The sequence below is a fragment of the Magnolia sinica genome, chromosome 9 (assembly GCF_029962835.1).
Source record: "Magnolia sinica isolate HGM2019 chromosome 9, MsV1, whole genome shotgun sequence".
NCBI lineage: Eukaryota > Viridiplantae > Streptophyta > Magnoliopsida > Magnoliales > Magnoliaceae > Magnolia > Magnolia sinica.
The window spans coordinates 33,921,052-33,940,351 of record NC_080581.1 but is presented as its reverse complement, the minus strand read 5'-3'; the positions used below and the strand labels follow the sequence as shown (position 1 = coordinate 33,940,351).

The 19,300-nt window shown below is 39.4% G+C and overlaps 1 protein-coding gene and 1 long non-coding RNA gene across 2 annotated transcripts; one reads left to right on the top strand and one right to left on the bottom strand.

The window, feature by feature from the left end:
• Positions 1-320: 320 nt before the first annotated feature.
• LOC131254840 (probable LRR receptor-like serine/threonine-protein kinase At3g47570) lies at positions 321-6,052 on the top strand. Its single transcript, XM_058255544.1, has 2 exons — positions 321-3,328; positions 5,377-6,052. Exons 1-2 carry the CDS (start codon positions 526-528, stop codon positions 5,817-5,819), a joined length of 3,246 nt encoding a protein of 1,081 aa, XP_058111527.1. The 5' UTR covers positions 321-525; the 3' UTR covers positions 5,820-6,052.
• Positions 6,053-13,563: 7,511 nt separating this feature from the next.
• On the bottom strand, positions 13,564-14,503 carry LOC131256234 (uncharacterized). Its single transcript, XR_009176685.1, has 2 exons — positions 14,410-14,503; positions 13,564-13,697 (listed from the first exon to the last, which is right to left on the bottom strand). It is a non-coding gene; the product is annotated as an uncharacterized LOC131256234 (long non-coding RNA).
• Positions 14,504-19,300: the final 4,797 nt, after the last annotated feature.

The window sequence follows — 19,300 nt, the reverse complement described above, 5'->3', positions numbered from 1 at the left end:
ACACCACATGAAGCACCGGTGATTGAGCGCCCACCATTAAAAACTCCTTTTTTGTTTTAAAATTTTCAGATCAAGATGACAGTTGTATTTTCCCTTTATCTAGTTAGGTTTTTTACTTTTCTTTTCTTTTCTTTTAAAATAAAAAATAAAAAATCCTGTCGAATGATTGGATGGCAAATAAAGATTAAGGTGGGCCTTTTGAAAATTTTTGAAGTGGTAATGGTACAATTTCCTTTGTGTGGTATATTTAAGCGTTGAATCTGCCTATTTTTTTGCGCATAAAACCCCTGCATCACGTCGATTGGGTACTACCCTACCATTGGAGATGGACAGTCCTGTCAGGGAATCCGTGAGACCCACCGTTTCCATTTTGATAGATCATTTTAAGACATTTATCCAATAACGAGGCACATCAAGTGTGGGGTGGTACCGGATCTGCGACCCTTTTGGACAGCGACCTGATTCAGTATTATTACACACGAAAAAAAAAAAAAAGAAAAGAAGGAAAGAAAGAAAGAAAATAATATGGTAAACTGGGACCCACCAAAATCATCTGATCATTTTATTATAAGTAGACTCCTCAACTCATCAAGGGCTCAGAATCCACTCCATATTTTGTCTCCTCGCTTTGGCTTTCCTTCATTCACAAACACTGTTATGGAGCTCCCACCTATGACCCTATTGGCATTTTGGTCATTTCTCCTTCTCTCTTCCACTCACGTTCCATGCTTCTTCGGATCAGCCGCTCACTTCTCCAACGAAACCGATCACCTTGCTTTGCTCCACTTTAAAGATCTGATAACCGACGATCCTCTCCATTCCTTGAGCTCATGGAACCATACTCTCCACTTCTGTCGCTGGCAAGGAGTCACATGCGGTGGTCGCCGCCATCCTCCAAGGGTCACTGCCTTGAATCTCACAGACAAGAACTTGGTGGGCCCCATTTCTCCCTTCATAGGGAACCTCACCTTCCTCAAGAGAATCGATCTAGCAAACAACACCTTCAGCGGACCGATTCCTGAACAGATGGGCCAGTTGTTCCACTTGCGGTTTCTCCGTCTGCGCAATAACACACTCACCGGAAAAATTCCAACAAATCTGACTCACTGTTCGAAACTCGAATTTCTTTATCTTCACTATAATCGGTTGGCAGGGAGGATTCCAACTGAGATTGGCTCTCTATCGAAACTCACTGGATTGGCTCTTGGTGAGAACAATCTTACAGGAAGCATCCCACTTTCACTTGGAAACCTATCGTCTCTCTCTATCCTTTATCTCACAGGAAACAGCCTGAATGGCAGCATACCAGATGACCTTGGTCGGTTGGCAAGCTTAGAGAGGTTTCACATTGCTGAAAATGAACTGTCAGGTAGGATTCCACCCCAGCTATACAATCTCTCCTCCATTAAGTTTTTGGACGTGGGAATTAACAGATTGCATGGAAACCTTCCTCCTAACTTAGGCCTCACTCTTCCTAATCTCCAATGGCTTTCCACCAGAGCAAACCAATTCACAGGACCCATACCAATTTCATTATCCAATGCTTCAGGACTCGAAACTATTGACCTTGATAGCAATAGCTTTAGCGGATCTGTACCTACGAATTTTGGAAGCCTCAAGGGTCTGTCCAATTTACTTTTGTGGGGTAATAAACTTGGAATTGGAAAATCTCACGACTTGATTTTTCTCGATTCTTTGACCAATTGCAGTAGCTTACGAGTGCTGCAGGTAGCCAGTAATCATCTCAGCGGGGTGTTGCCTGATTCCATGTCTAATATTTCGACCCAACTGACTTGGTTAACTTTGCAAGAAAACATGATATTCGGAAGCATCCCATCTGGGATTCAGAATCTTGTCGACTTAACATTACTGGATATGGGGAATAACTTTTTAACAGGTACTATTCCCATTGGTATTGGGAAGCTTAACAAGGTACGAAAGCTTTTATTTCAAGCAAATGGATTATCAGGGCAAATTCCGTCTTCCTTGGGCAACATCTCCCAATTGTTGGTACTCAGTTTATCTGAAAACAATCTATCGGGGAGCATACCTTCAACACTTGGTAATTGCAAAAACCTGCAATTCATATTCCTCGACAGTAACAAGTTCAGCAGTAGCTTACCCAAACAACTTTTCATCTTTCCATCTTTGATTCGACTTGACATTGGAAATAACTCTTTTTCTGATAGTTTGCCACTCGAAGTTGGTTACTTGAAAACTCTCTCGCTATTGAGTGTTTCAAATAACAAATTGTCAGGAGAAATTCCAAGCTCGCTAGGCAATTGTCTCAGCCTAGAGTATCTCTCGTTGGATGGAAACTTCTTTCAAGAATCAATTCCTCCAACATTTAGTACTCTAAGAGGCCTTCGATACCTGGATCTTTCACGCAACAACCTATCTGGAGAGATTCCAAAATATCTGGAGAAGCTTGCTCTAGAGTATCTAAATCTATCCTTCAATAATTTTGAGGGTGAATTACCGAAACAAGGGGTCTTCGAAAATGCCAGTCAAGTTTCAGTGCTCGGAAATAATAAGCTTTGTGGGGGTATTCCAGAATTAAATTTGCCTCAATGCTCTAGCCAAGCTTCCAAGAAACGGAGAAAGTCTCTTGCATCAAAAGTAAAAATCTCAGTTGTTGTTGTTGTCCTGTTCCTTATGTTAGTATCATGCATCTTTGCCACTCTTTATTGGCTAAGAAAGTCAAGAAGGAAACCTGTTGATGTGCCTTCTGCGGAGGATCCTTTTGTCACCATGTCTTATGCAGAACTCTTTAAAGCGACAGATGGCTTCTCTTCTGCCAATTTGGTCGGCACCGGAAGTTTTGGCGCTGTATATAAAGGGGCTCTAGATCATGATGGAACTATGGTAGCAGTGAAAGTCTTCAATCTTCAACATCAAGGAGCTCTGAGGAGCTTCATGGCTGAATGCGAAGCCTTGAAAAACATTAGGCATCGGAATCTTGTTAAGATCTTAACTTGCTGTGTAAGCATTGATTTTAAGGGCAATGATTTCAAAGCTCTAGTTTACGAGTACATGCCCAATGAAAGTCTAGACAAGTGGTTGCACAGAGATGACGATGACCAGCTTGGAAGGAACTTGAAGTTTACTCAAATGCTAAACATAGCTATTGATGTGGCTTCTGCACTGGATTATCTGCATAATCATTGCCAAACGCCAATCATTCATCGAGATTTAAAGCCAAGCAATATTCTTCTTAATGATGACATGATTGCTCTTGTGGGTGATTTCGGGCTAGCCAGGTTCTTACCTGAGGTTGCTCAAACTAGCTCGGTTGGAATCAAGGGATCTGTTGGATACATCCCTCCAGGTAACCATTTTGTCTATTATCGTATTTAATTCCTTGTATATGAATACATAAATATAAACAAAAAACACACACCCACCTAGCCTGGCTATTCGCTTCGCAGGAGAGTACTGGCGGTGCGAGCAAAGTAGGGTGGGCTTGGGTAGGCCCACTGTGATATGCATCTGAAATCCATTCTAATCAATATATGCATTAGCCCATGTTAGGCCCCAGGTCAAAAAATCAGACTTGTTATGATTTAGGTGAGCCATTCCAAGGGAAATAATTGGGGAGGGATGCCCACCATTGTTAATTTCTATATGGCCCACTGTGAAATCCACTCCGATCATTAGATAAGTCATCTTGACTAAGATTGAGGGCCAAAAATCAGGCTGACTTATGATTCAATTGGGCCACATCAAACTAAAAGTTAGGAGAGAGGAAAACCATTAATTTTTAATGGGTCCACTACCATGATAATATGAAATCAACTCCAACCATTAGATTGCACACTAAAATAAGGCCAAGGCTCAAAAATCAGATGCATCCGTGATTCAAGTGAGCCATACGAGTTGAAACGGTTTGGAAGGTGGGTGTTTTCCTATGTATTATTTCCAATTGTGTGGTCTACCTAAATCATGGAAGGGGATGTTTTTTGGGCCCTAGTGTGAAATAAGGTGACAAACCTTGTGATCCAGGTGGATTTCAAATAAGCATCCAATCCGTGCAATCGATTGGCCCCATCACAAGGATTGCCTCATGAAAAAATCAACCATCAAATAATTGAGTAAGTCTATTTATCTATGGATGGTCATTGTTTTTTATAGATGTGATGGGTGGATGAAGCTCATTTTTGCGGTGCAAATGATCCTCATGGTAGGCCTAACCTATTGGATTGGTTGGATGCCGCATTCACTTAAGAGGTTGTAGGTTATTCATTGGGTAGAGCGTAACTAGTAGTCTAACCAATTGAATGTGAAACATTCTCTCTCTACACAGACCCCCAAAAGGTGAGAGCACGCCCCTAGTAATTGTATAGACAAAAAGGTATTCTAGGCCTCTACATATCTTTACACTTATCTACTTAGGTGTGTGGGACAAGGTAATCCCACCATGAAGACAATCTTGCACAAAAGTATGGCTCATCCACTCATATGGGCACTTTTAAGAGGTATACCAAATATACTAATTCAAAGCATACATGTGGTTAGAGCATCTCACTCTCACACGATCACTTCCTTGGGTTCTCAGATGTACTGGAAAAGTATACATGTTATCGTGGTATACACAATAAAATCATAGTCATCCATGAGTTGGGACCATTTCAAATATGCACTGGGATAAGATAATGCTTCCAAGTTGAATAGGTAGATGTGTGTACGTTGATCAACACATGTACCTTGAACATGAAATAGTAATCATGTTTTTCTAAACTTCCAAATTTTCCCATAGGTGTTGTTGATTAATTGAACATTTTACTGTGTTGGCGTGGTATTTTTATAATGGGTCCCACTTGTTGAATGGCTTAGGTTTTTATAAGCCCCCACATGACTAATGCCTATTCATTATGTGGGTTCTAACCCAATCATTCTTGTGATCAAGTAGGCCACCTCTTGTACATTGAATGGGGAACACTGGTAAATCTTACATGAACTTGATTTTATCTGGTTTCGGATCCTGAAAGAATGACCTCAGATTTAAAGGATATACCCAACAAGATCTAGATAGACAAAGTTGTACTCACTTGCACCCCACATTAATCACACCATAGCAAGATATAAAGAATTATTTTCTTATAATGTCTTTAGTTAAGATATGTGTGACAAAAAAATCATAACGATATATAAGTCTTTTGTTCAGTTGATGATTGACATGTTGAGTTCTTTCACTTTAGTAATAGAGTCTTGATCAATTTTGAACATCTTTATAAGCACTTATAAGTTCATAGCACACCAATGCTAATTACTTGATTAAATAGAATATTCCCCGGCCCCTCTCTCTAAATTCAACCTTTGATATTATTTGTATCCAAATGGTCACTTACATTCTAATATGAGATGTATAAATTACAGAATATGCGATGGGCAGTAAAGCATCTACACAAGGAGATGTTTACAGCTATGGAATCCTTCTATTGGAGATGATCACTGGCAAGGGGCCAACTGATGGGATGTTTATGGACAATCTAAGCCTTCATCATTTTGCTAAGTTAGCTTTGCCTGAACGAGTAATGGAGATTGTTAAGCCACAACTGCTTATAGAAGGCACTGAAGTTACTCAGGGCAATGGAAATCATATCAATACAAGAAATAGAATGCATGAATGCTTGATTTTAATGGTCAGAATTGGTGTGTTGTGCTCTTCAGAGTCTCCAAGAGAACGAATGTGCATGAAAGATGTCGCTTCAAAAATGCATGCAATCAAGAACCAGTATCTCGGGGTCAGGATTCACGGAGACATACAAGTTAGATCACAAATGTTAGATGGAGGTTTGTCTTACCTCAGTCATTACTAAGTTATTATCGGTAGTTATGTTGAGAAGTATTTTCAAACAAAGTTACTTTGCTGAATATGTTTCTAAACAAGCTCTGGATATATTTAGTCTTGGGTTAAGAGTGTAATTGTATTCATATTGGATATATCAGAAGATGTGTTTCTTTTTCTTTATTTTATATTAAGCTAGACAATGAATTTAATATGAAAAAGACATTATCATATTATAATAAGAAGAATATTAGGTTACTAAGATGTTTAATTGTTAATATATTTCTGCAAACGTTTTAAAATTGATGTTTCAATAGTAAGGAATTAGTTTAGATGTTGGACTGCGAACTTATTATTAGTCGATGAGTGCTTTCATGCAAGCATGGTGTCCTCACTTACTCGGCCTTTTCTTACTCTCCTTTAGCATTTACGTGATTAAGGTACGATTTTACTTGGATGAGATAATGCATATAACTTAAAGTCACCACTAGCTAAATGAGGGTTACAATCTAAGGTCTGCTAGATATTGTACAATAAACCTTATAGGTTAGGAAATCATAAGACTCCCTATTGGAGTTTCGACACTTAACTTACGCCACTATAATCTAATCCCAGCCACAATAAATTTCGGTGTATAAAACCATCAGGGTGGGTTTCAACGGTAAAAACCACCATTTGCTATGCTATGGCCCCCTAGAAGCTCAGATTGACTCCATTTTTCGGCTCAACGCCTAAAATGTGCTGGAGAGTGGAATAGACGGTGTGGATTTGACCGATACATTAAGGTGGGGCCTGCATAGGTAGCCCTTCCCAAAAGCCTTAAAACCCTTCCCTTTTTCTTTTTTCTTTTTTCAGAGAGTCACCTCTCTGTTCACTCTTCAGTGAAGACGTCCAGGGATGCTGGACCGACCGCATACCTACATTAATCAAGGTGGGTCCCACGTAGACGTGGCCACCCCACACGGCAGGGATGAAATACATCAATCACGGTGGGGTCCACACAGACCAAGCCAATATTTGTTATTTCCTTCCATCCTAGCTGGCCCAAAACGGGCAGCAAGACAGGCCCCATTCGCTCGACATCCAAAAATCTGGATAGTCCAGATTGTTGATCAGGTGGGCCATACATACATATCATCATATCATAAAAAGAAATGAAGAGAGGAGAGAGAGAAAGAGGGATCTAACCATAGAAGACACCCACCTTAGATCTTCTTGGACTTTTTCTTCCATCAATGCATGCTAAAGATCTAATGGATGGACTCCAACGGTTGAGATCGACTTAGGATGGTGGAGATGGGAGATGGGAAGGTGAGCTACACTAGCTCTCTCATGGGGAGCTTGGACGTGGATTGCTTGGGAGGAAAAATGAGAGAGAATGAAAGAGAGAGAGATGATGGGAGAGGAGTGATGGGGTGTGTAAGAGATGGGATAGAAAGGTTGACTTTGGGGATGGTGTAGTGTACTTGGGGGATGGGATAAGGTACTTGACTTGATGAGTGTACTTGACAAGTGAAGTGATTGATGTGATGGAATCTCTACGGATTGCAACACACGATATTTTTTTCCTCGAACTGAATGCGGGCCTACATCTCCTGGCTCGGGTATCGTTTTGGCGCATGAGACGTGGCATCAGAACCGTGGCGACGGCGCGGTCGTAATGATACAAGTCTCAGATTAAGCCAACTCAGAATTACAGGATGACACTCAAGGTCGCGCGCAAATGCTATCTACGCGTCACAGGTTGCCGGAATTTGATCGGGAGGACCGCAGGAGCCTATGGAACGGTACGGGGTAGGATACGAGTCTCACAGCTCTATCCTCCTAATAAAAATTTCATCCTTAAAATTTACTATCACGCATGACTAAGCGAGGGAAGAGGAAGCATTGACGTAAACATATAGAAGGCATAATCAATCTATAAACAAATGGAGATAGCATTCTCTAATCTCAGCCTTGCGCTCCTAAGATGCCTCCTTAATAGGATGGTGAATCATACAAATACTCGAATCCCAGATCAGAAACGATCGAAATGGAAATATCATGCAGCCTCTTTATTTCAACGGTAGGTAGCTATATCAGAAAATCTCTAAGTTATTCAAATTCGGGGATCTAGCCATTCTAAGTTCTCAACGATCATATAGTGAAGGGTAGTTATCAGCAGATATGTGATGTTATCTTCAGGTATTTCCAAGTTATGTTCTGATACTAACTTCTGTCATGCCCCGAACTCGGAAACCAGGCTCACAAAATTCCCGATCGCCGAATCCGGCGCCAACAGCCTCCTTAGAACCCCATTCTCGGCTCTCGGCACCCATTTACCAGGTTCCGATCCTGAGATCCTACAAGGAGGATTTTCTAATATCAATTTAATTCATAACGAGCATAACCACAAGCATAACCCACGAACAATAACCACAAGAACACCATCACAAAATCCACTATGATAAAAAACTTTTGAGTACAATGAAAGGAAAATACATAAATCGAAAGTCAAGCTCTAGAAGACCGCTGCACGCTCCAAGCTCAACACTGCTGCAACCTATCATCATCTGCACGCATCTATCGTGCATAAGCTTATAGAAAGCTTAGGGGGTGGTGTAAGTGTGTGCACAAGGTAAGTGCCAAGTATTCAATACAATGCCATCATCATACAATACCGGAAATACTAGTAATCCATAAATCGTACATTATCAGAATAAGTAGAAAGGCTGACAAAATCATGAATTATCAGAGTAAGCAGAAATACTGACAAGATCATAAATCATAAGATAACAGAGTAAGCAATATAGAACGGCTATGCAAATAAGGAGTCATAAAAAGCCAAATATCAGATGCCGAGGATGCGATGCAATATACAATTCCTGATGAGTTCATGAATATCGTCAACCGTATCTAGACCATATAAATGCAGAAATGTAGTAACCTAAAATGCCGCATGCCGTGAATGTCATGCAATATGTGGTGCAAATGGAATGACCATACTGGAGTGTGAAGTCGGGATGATAGTTCGTAATATCGCAGGCTATGGGGTCCATCACAAGGGACTTCTATCCAAACTAGTCCCATACCTAAATTTGGATAGTCAAACTCAATATGGTAAACTCCTGATCTCAGGTTACTCGCATGCCCCAACCGAAATCCCGGCCATTGCGAAGGCACACGTAATAAGTAGTTGCGCACCACCAACCCGAGTAGATAGTGAATGAATAAATGTATGAATGAGTATGCAACTCCTACTCACTAAATCCACATATCAGTACAGTTCATCTTTGGGATCATCACCAGGGTTTAGTACACTCCAAATGGCACTGCCGCTCTCCTAGGCGCACAGTCCAAGTGAGCGTAAGAAACCTCACTATCTGCCTGGCCAATAGTCTGCCAATACTTATCCGGCACGTCGATAGTGGACCTATTCACGAGCTGGTCAAACTCAGCCTAGTATTGCCCCTACCCTCGGGCCGGTAAGGCCACACCCCCTCCCAACCGACCATGACAAAGTGGATGACGCGGCTTCCTGGTATTTGGCATTCGGGCGCTCATGTATCCACTCGGTCTCAACGTTGGGGCGTCTCCTGGCCACGGACGTTTAGGGATTTTCACCCAGGGACATCTATGGCGCCCGTATGCTAGAACCAAACATTTTTGATGTCCTATTTGGCCATCCACGATATGCCTATGGAGGTTACGGCCTTGATGTCGCTAGGATGTACAGTAATCATAATGTGAGATGCATGAGTCATACAATCTAGTTATGCATCAATCCTTCGCATACCGCGTGCTCATGTGAGATAACCTCCGTCTATCAGGGAGTCTCATAACAATATGCTCAATGACATATGCAATGATCAACTACATCTCATAACAAACATGCAGATGATGCGTATGGGCATGTATCATGATGCTATGCTGTCACATACTCATAACCGGTATCAACAACCGGCATCGACAATCGACCTCGATAATGTGGACATTTAACCAACATTGCCCCTAAGGAATGACCCACATAGAGCTAAACATATAATGGGCCCACGGCCTCACACAAAGGCCTGATATACAACACAGTAGGCCTTACTCAAGGGACACATATACACAACAGGCGGGCCCTGCTCATGGGCCTCAAATACATGATAGGTGGGCCCTACGCATGGGTCTCGAATACATCAAATGGGCCATGCCTCATGGGCCTATTACTTATCACAATGGGCCTCGCCCATAGGCCACGAATACATACAATGGGCCTTGCCCATGGGCCTTAAATACATCACAATGGGCCTTGTCCATGGGCCTCAACTACGGGTCGCATATACATCATATAGGTCTCGACAATCAGCATTGGCAATCAAAATCGACCTCAACAATCGAATCGCCTCAACAATCCGAATCGATACTCGGAATCGGCCTCGACAATTGGAATTAGCCTCGATAATCGGCCTATACAATAGGTATCGATGAGAATGGGTCTAACTAGGCTTAAGGAAAGGTCACCATGTGGGCGTTTAACCATCATTATCCAAAAATGTGGACATTCAACCAACACTGCTCCCAAGGAATGGTCCGCATAGAGTCAAACATAAGGTGGGCACAAATATCTAATAAGTGGCCTTAAATAGTCATCACAGGTGGGCCTTTCATATGCAGCACATGGGCCTACACATCACTGCGGGTCGATACATTGGGCTGCACCATTGGCCTAATATATGCATCACAGTGGGTCACATCATTGGGCCGCACCAATGGGCCTCATATCCAACAAGTGGGCCGCATCAATGAGCCGCGCTAATGGGCTTTATACACATTAAGTCGGGCCTCGATAACTGGGCTGGAAACATATCACAATAGGCCACGACATACGGGCCAGAATACGTCACAATGGGCCTCGACTCATGGGCCGAAAATACATCTCTGTGGCCCTTACCAAATGGGCCATAAACACACCTAATGGGCCTCAACCATGGGCCTTTAACATATCATAACGGGCCTTGCATCAATGGGCCGCACTAATGGGGCTCATGCACATCAAGTGGGTTGCATCAATGGGCCGCACAAATGCACAATAGGTAGACCCTGCACATGTAGCAGATGGGCCCCACCAGATGGTTAGTGTGGATATAAAATGCATACATCTAGTGGGTCACACATCCCACGGACGGCGTGAATAAAACAAACATCGAGGCTGGCCCTATATGACCTGGACGGTTAGCGTGGAACATATGAGGTGGGCTCTACTCACGAGTTCCAAATACATTACAATGGGCCTTACCAAATGGGCTTTGAATACATCTCAATGGGCCTCAACCCATGGGCCTTGATATATATCATAATGGGGTACCTGCCCTAGATGGCGTGGATAAAAATACATCATGGTGCATCCCATCCAAATAGTTGGACAGTATGGATATAAAAACATATATATCACGTGGGATCCACATGTACAACGGATGCATTAAGGTGGACCTCACACAGATGGACTGCATGGAATGAAATACATATGTCACACGGGTTCCACATCCCACGACCAGAGATTGGGTGGTGAGGATAAATAAATACATCATGCTGGCCCACACTGCATATGGATGATATGCTTATTCAACACATATAATAACATATAGTAAGGAGGGCCCCACCGTCCAGTAGCTGCTGGACGATATGAATATGGAGTGCATGCATCAAGATGGGCACCTCAAATGGACCACAAAATACATCAAAGTGGGCCCAACAAATGGGCCACAAAATACATCAAAGTGGGCCTCATAACATGGGCCTCCTATACATTAAGGTGGGCCCCATTGGACGGGCCACAATACATCAAGATGGGCCTCCTCACATGGTCATACGTACATCAAATGGGCCACACCAATGGGCCCTATGTATATCAAATGGGCCACACCCCAATAAAAGTGGTGATAATGATTTCCACCATTTAAGTTCCTAAGGCCCACCATAACATATGTTTCCTATCCAACATGTTCATAAATTAACGTAATGATAGATGAAGTGGAACAAATATCAGTTTAATAGGAAACTCCCATGGCCCTTATAAATTTTAAACAGTGGATGTCATTGCCCACTACCTTAAATGGTGGGGTCCACTTGAGCTTTAGATCTGACTTATTTTTAGTCTCCAGCCTGTTAAGACAAGCTTGCCAAATGGTTAGACGGTTTGGATGCAACACATGCATCAAGGGCGGGGTCCACATGAGCTATGGATCTGACTCATTCTTTAGCTCACGCCATGAAATGAGCTTTCAATATGGATGGACAGCTTGGATACAACACATGCATTTGGCGGGTCCCATGAAGGCCCACCATCATGTATGTATTATACAATATAATATAAAAATCTATATATAATATATATAATATATACAATAATATATATATATATATATATATTTATACACACACGCACACACATCAGCCCCACACGTGGGGTGGTCCCACCGTCTAGAGGTGGACGGTGCGGATAAAACACATAGGCCAAGATGGGGCCCCACCGTCCAGTAGGTGCTGGACGGTGTAAATAAAACACATACATCAATATAGGCTCCACCGTCCACAACCGTGGATGGTGTGTATAAAACATATAATTCATGGTGGGTTTCACATGGGGCCCACCGTAATGTCTGTTTGCAATCCAACCCGTTAATAAGATCACACGGGCCTAGATGAAAAGGAGAAACAAATTTCATATTAATCCAAAACTTCCGTAATACCCAAACAGGGTTTCAATGGCTGACGTTCAATCCTAGTAGGAATGACTTGGATGAGATTTTACTTGGATGAGATAATGCATATAACTTAAAGTCACCACTAGCTAAATGAGGGTTACAATCTAAGGTCTACTAGATATTGTAGAATAAACCTTATAGGTTAGGAAATCATAAGACTCCCTATTGGAGTTTCGACACTTAACTTACGCTACTATAATCTAATCCCAGCCACAATAAATCCAGATCAACCTTGGTATTAGAAATTTGGATTTAATACCATAGTTAATTTAAATACTTTGTGGAAGCATGTTTAACAAACACTACAAGAATATTGGGCATTACCGGCAGCCAAAATTGCCCCTCAAAGTCTAAAAAACTACTAATAATTGTTTTACCGGCAGTCGTACAAACACGACTAAAGGGGGGGGGGGGGGGGGCGTCGCTGTATCTTTTACCAGCTGTCGTACCTTTTTATCGGCGTTTTTTTATGATCGCCGCTATAAATGAGACTTTTACTGGCGCTTATTATCCTTTATCGGCACCTATGCTGGCTGTCGGTAAAAACTGTAAAAGCACCGGTAAAAACCGTAAACAAATGAGGGTAAAAGTTGTTAAAAAATACCAGTAAAAATTGTTAAAAAACGCCGGTAAAAACTATAAAATCACTGGTAAAAGATGAAAAAAATGCTAGTAAAAGTATATTAATGTGCTGCCAAAAAGTTGCCAACACGCTGGAAATAATATGCAGAAATGCCGGAAAAGGCCTACCGAAGTGTCGTTTAGACATATCAAAGCGCCTATATACATCGGTACAGATCTATCAAGGCTTCAGCAAAAGGCTTCCGACAAGCCAAGTATAATTCAAATGTCCTAAAATACTGATATATGCCATGGAAAAAGCTTGGAAAACCTTTAAATATGCACTAGTAAAAACTGTTAACCGCCTATAAAAGTTCTGACTGCGAGTTAATTATTATTTTTAATCGATTTGATTATTTATATTGAATTGAATCCTTTATTGTTTTTAAATATTTAGAACCTAAAAAATGTTACATAATACAATTAAAAATGAATACTAAATAACTTGTATTACTTTACAATGAAAAACGTTTAATATTTATAATAAAATGTTGAAAATGTTCTGAACACATAAAAGAAATTCCTCCATTTAGCCATCATCTGTCTTTGCCTACAACCTGCAAAACAAAATAATAAAAATAAATTAATTAAGTCAAATGAAAGGAGGGACCCACTCACTAGTATTCATTTTTAATTGTATCAGGATATTTATTTATTTATGTTTTATGTTAATCCTAGTAGGAATGACCTTATAAACGGCTTGGATGGCATATGAGCATCAAGATGAAGATTAGGAAGGTTTCAATGGTATACATTTCTTTCCTCAAATTTTCCTCTCCTATGGCACACTTTGGTCTTGTACCTCGCTTATTTTTTGTCGCATGTCCTAAAATGAGCTCACAAAATGAATGGACGGAGTGGATTTATTACAAAACTCATGGTGGTCCCCACCTAAGTTCCCAGCACAAGAACTTCATTGGGAAGGCTTTTGCATGAAATCCATCAGATTACACTTAGAAAACTGACTTAATAAGGTGGATTTGACATGTCAGGTTCAACAGTAGAAACTGAGCCAATGACTTTCAATGGCCCACTAAGAACAAGTTCCTTCCCATACAAGTTTATGAAAGGAGGGCCCCACTCATTATAAGCAACAGGGTAAAACTCCAATCCAAAACTTACATGGGGCATATCCTATGACTTTCAATGGCCCATTTACATGAAGTGGGGCTTAAAATTTTAAGGCCATGTCCCATTTCTTACCCAACAAGCATCCATTTGCAAGGAATAGAGGTAAGGAAAATGAAGAAGAGTGGGTAGAGATCAGACCTCTAATTGGCTAATCCAATCTACGGTAGGGATTGATTCATGGGAAGATGAAGCTGCAACAACCTAAAACAAACAAAAAGAAATAGAAAAAAATAAAAAGAAATAGGAAAAAAAAAGCTGCAACAACCTATCACACAAAAAAAAAAAAGCAAAAGGAAGTAGAGAGAAAGACAATTTTTTACGTATTAACGACCGAGAAAGACACGTGTCGCCAGCAAACCTGAAAACATCATTTTCTTCTTTAGTACCAAAAAGAAAAGAAAGAAAAAAATTCAGAAGATGTGTTGCACGCTACAAGAAATAACGCTTTTACCGATGAAATTTTTGCTGACGAAAAAAATTTCATCGGTAAAACAACACTTTTACCGACAAATTCTTTTTTTCGTCAGTAATAATGTTTTTACTGATGAAAATTTTCTTCGATAAAACAATTATAATTTTAAAGATAGAACCTTTTCGCGCTATTTTGAAACCTTTGCGGTAAGAGTTTTACCGACGAAAATTTCCATCGGTAAAAAGCACAAAATCACTTTTACCGATGAAAATTTTCGTCGGTACAACTATTATAATTTTTACATTAGAAAATTTTCCCGCTATTTTGAAAGCTTCATGGTAAGACTTTTACCGATGAAACTTTCCGTCGGTAAAAAGCACAAAACCACTTTTACCAACGAAATTTTTCGTCGGTAAAAGTGTTATAATTTTTACAATAGAAAATTTTCACGCTATTTTGAAAACTTCGTGGTAAGACTTTTACCTACAAAACTTTTCGTCGGTAAAAAGCACAAAACCACTTTTACCGACGAAAATTTTCGTCGGTAAAAGTGTTATATTTTTCACTTAGAAAATTTTCGACCTGAGTTTTACCGATGAACTAAAACCGTTGGGAATAATGTTTTTACCGAAGAAAATTGTCGTCGGTAAAAGTGTTAGATTTTTCACTTAGAAAATTTTCGACCTGAGTTTTACTGACACGAACTAAAACCGTTGGGAATAATGTTTTTACCGACGAATATTTTCGTCGGTAAAAGTGTTTTTTTTCACTTTTGAAAATTTTCGTGCTAAGTTTTACCGACGAACTAAAAGCGTTGGGAATAATGTTTTTACCGACGAAAATTTTCGTCGGTAAAAGTGTTATATTTTTCGCTTGGGAAATTTTCGCCTTGAGTTTTACCGACGAACTAAAACCGTTGGGAATAATATTTTTACTGACAAATATTTTCGTCGGTAAAAGTATTATATTTTTCACTTAGAAAATTTTTGCCCTGAGTTTTACCGATGAACTAAAATCGTCCGAAATATGGTTTTTACCGACGAAAAGTTTCATCGGTAAAAGTGTTATATTTTTCAATTGAAAATTTTTCGCGCTGAGTTTTACCAAAGAACTAAAACTGTCAGGAATAATGTTTTTACCAACGAAAATTTTTGTCGGTAAAACTGTTATATAAGTTAGAAGATTTTTGCGCTGTTTTGAAAACTTTCGCGGTAAGAGTTTTACCGACGAACATTTTCGTTGGTAAAAATGTTATATTTTTTGAGAAAAAATTAAAATATAAGAAAAATTTTAAGATTTTGAAAATGAAAATTCAAAATTTATATTTTAAATTATCTTTTGAAATATTTTATAATAAAAATGATATTTTGTTAAAAGTGTAAAAAAATATACATTTTGATTTTTTTTTTTTTAATTTTTAAAAGGAAAATGAAATTTATCTGTGAAAAATAAAATTACTAAATTGTTAGGCACATCCACTAATTGAACCTTTAATCATTTTTTGACAATCTAATCAATTCAGATTGAAGACTAAATAACTTAAGATGTTTATATTAAATTTCCTTGAAATTGTTGATCAATCTTGTATGCCCAATATCTTTCTCATATGTAGCCTGATTGAGGCGAGTAACTAGTCAAATTGAGAGTATTGATCAGTAAAATGGAGTGAATGGACCAGACATGTAAAATGGGCCAAATATTTTGGTCAAAATTGTGACCCAACTTACTGACCTCGTGAGAATCTAAGAATTGATGTTAGTAAGTTTTGTGGGCCCCATCATGATGTGTGTCGAACATCAACACTGTGGATTTGATGTGTCCCCTTTAGGTTATGAGATATCTCAAAAATCATCTGTATACGAAACTCAAGTGGGCCATACCATCTAAAATTATGTGAAGATGTCCTAAAAAATATAAAAGCACTTGGTGGGGCCCACATGAGTTTTGGATGCGGTTGAAACTTGGTCTGACCCCTCATCCAAGTGGGACACACACAATGAGTGGGTTGGATATGTGAATCACATTTAGGCAGGCCCAATATATGATTATGAATGTTTTAAGGAAACCCTTCTCCACTACATTTAGGTGAGTTACTTGTTACCCTTACTAGAGTAAACTCTGTGGGGTCCACTATTATTTATTTATTTTATCCACTCCATTCATCCATGTTAACAGATAATTTGAGGTCTAAAGAACAAAAAAGAAGCATATGCAAAGCTCAAGTGGACCACACCACAAGAAATAGTTTGATTGAACCTCTACCATTTAAAATTTCTTGGAGGTCATAGAAGTTTTGGATCAAGCTGATGTTTGTGTTTTCTATTCATTCATATATTTTTGATATTATGAACAACCTTTAACCATTTTTGGACAATTTGATCAGTCCAGATTGAAGAGTAAATAACTTTAGATGTTTAAATCAAAATTCACTCAAATTGTTGATCAATCTTGTTTGCCCAATATCTTTCTCATATGTAGCATGATCGGGGCGAGTAACTACGCAAATTGAGTAATAATTAGTAAAATAGAGTGAATGGACTAGACATGTAAAATGGGTCAAAAATTCTGGTCAAAATTGTGACCCAACTTATTGACTTCGTGAGAACTTAAGAATTGATGTTAGTAAGTTTTGTGGGCCCCATCATGATGTGTGTCGAACATCAACACCATGGATTTGATGTGTCCCCTTTAGGTTATGAGATATCTCAAAAATCATCTGTATACGAAACTCAAGTGGGCCATACCATCTAAAATCTGTGAAAACATCCTAAAAAATATAAAAGCACTTGGTGGGGCCCACATGAGTTTTGGATGCGGCTGAAAATTGGCCTGAGCCCTCATCCAAGTGGGACACACATAATGAGTGGATTGGATATGTGAATCACATTTAGGCAGGCCCAATATATGATTATGAATGTTTTAAGGAAACCCCTGTCCACTATATTATGTGGTGTGGCCCACCCAAGTCATGGATTGACTTTATTTTTAAGCTCTTAGTCCACCCAAGTCATGGATTGACTTTCTCCATATCGTTCAATGCTTTTCTCGGATCATTTTAAGATATTAAATGGGGCGGGTCCAAGGCTTAAGTGGACTACAAAGTGGGGATTGAACGTCCTCCATTAAAAATAACATTCACAGAAGTTTTAGATCAAGCTCATGTTTGTGTTTTCTCTTCATTCATATCTTTTTGATATTCTAAATTTATATTATGTCTTTTTGATATATATAGTTTTTACGGTATATGAGTGGAAATTATTATTATTTTTTTATAATTAAAAAAGAATATTTAAATGATTTGTAATATCACATGAAAAAGAATAATGAGAAGTTTAAAATTTTTAAGAATGTTTGAGAAAATTTTTGAAAACAAAATGATGGTTTTGAAAAAATTAAAATATGAGAAAATTTTTCAGATTTTGAAAATAAAAATTAATTCATAGTTTGTATTTTTTTTTGAAATATTTTATAATAAACATCATGGCGATCCCCGGGAAGATTTCAATAGTTAATGTTTCCATTCTCACTATTTCCCATAGTATGGCCCACTTGGACAATGGATCTATCTCATTTTTTAGATCTCATTCTATCATGGTTCGGAGAAAATGATGGACGGAGTAGATTTTACACTGTCATCGTAGTTGGCCCACAATAATTCATATCTTTTTGTGTTTTCTCTTCATTCATATCTTTTTGATAATATGAACATGTTGGATGTCAAATAAACATTACTATGGGCCCAAGGAAGGTATCAATGGTGGAAATCATTATTCCACACTGTTTCGTGTGGCATGGTCCACTTGAGTTTTGGATTTCCTGAAAATTCGGGATAAACCTACACTGTTCATCCATTTTTTGAGATCATTTTAGAGAATTATCCAAAAAATGATTCATATCCAAAGATAAATTAAATGGACCAGACCACAAATAAGGGGAACAAATTGGCTACTCCCCCTGACACCATCCAATGGCTGGTGGTTGGTGCTCTGTGGGCCCGACCATGATGTATGCATTTCATCTATGCCGTCTATCCATTTTTACATATCATATTAGGGCTTGATACCAAAAATGAGAGGGATATAAATCTCAGGTGGACCACACCACATGAAAACAATAGTGATTGGCTATCCACCATTAAAACCCTCCTAAGGCCCACTGTTCTTTTCATTTGACATCCAATCTGTTGATTAAGTCATACAGGCCCAGATGAAAGGAAAAAACAAATATCAGATTGATCCAAAACTTTTATGGCCCCCAAAAGGTTTTAATGGTCGATGCTCATTCAACACTGTTTCCTATAATGTGGTATAGTTGAGATTGGGATATACCTCATTTTTTGTCTCATACCATAAAATGATATGGAAAAATAGATGGATGGTAGGGATGAAACACATACATCATGGTGGGGCCCACAGAGCACCGACCACTAGCCATTGGCGCTGGTGTCAAGGCGAGTAGCCAATCCGTTTTTGTCAAGAGACTTCAAGTCTCTCTCTCTCTCTCTCTGTCCTCTCTCACTCTCGCACCCTCTCTGTCTCTTTGTCTCTCGGTCCTCTCTCACTCTCGCGCACCCTCTCTCTCTCTCAGTCCTCTCTCTCTCGCGCATCCTCTCTTTCT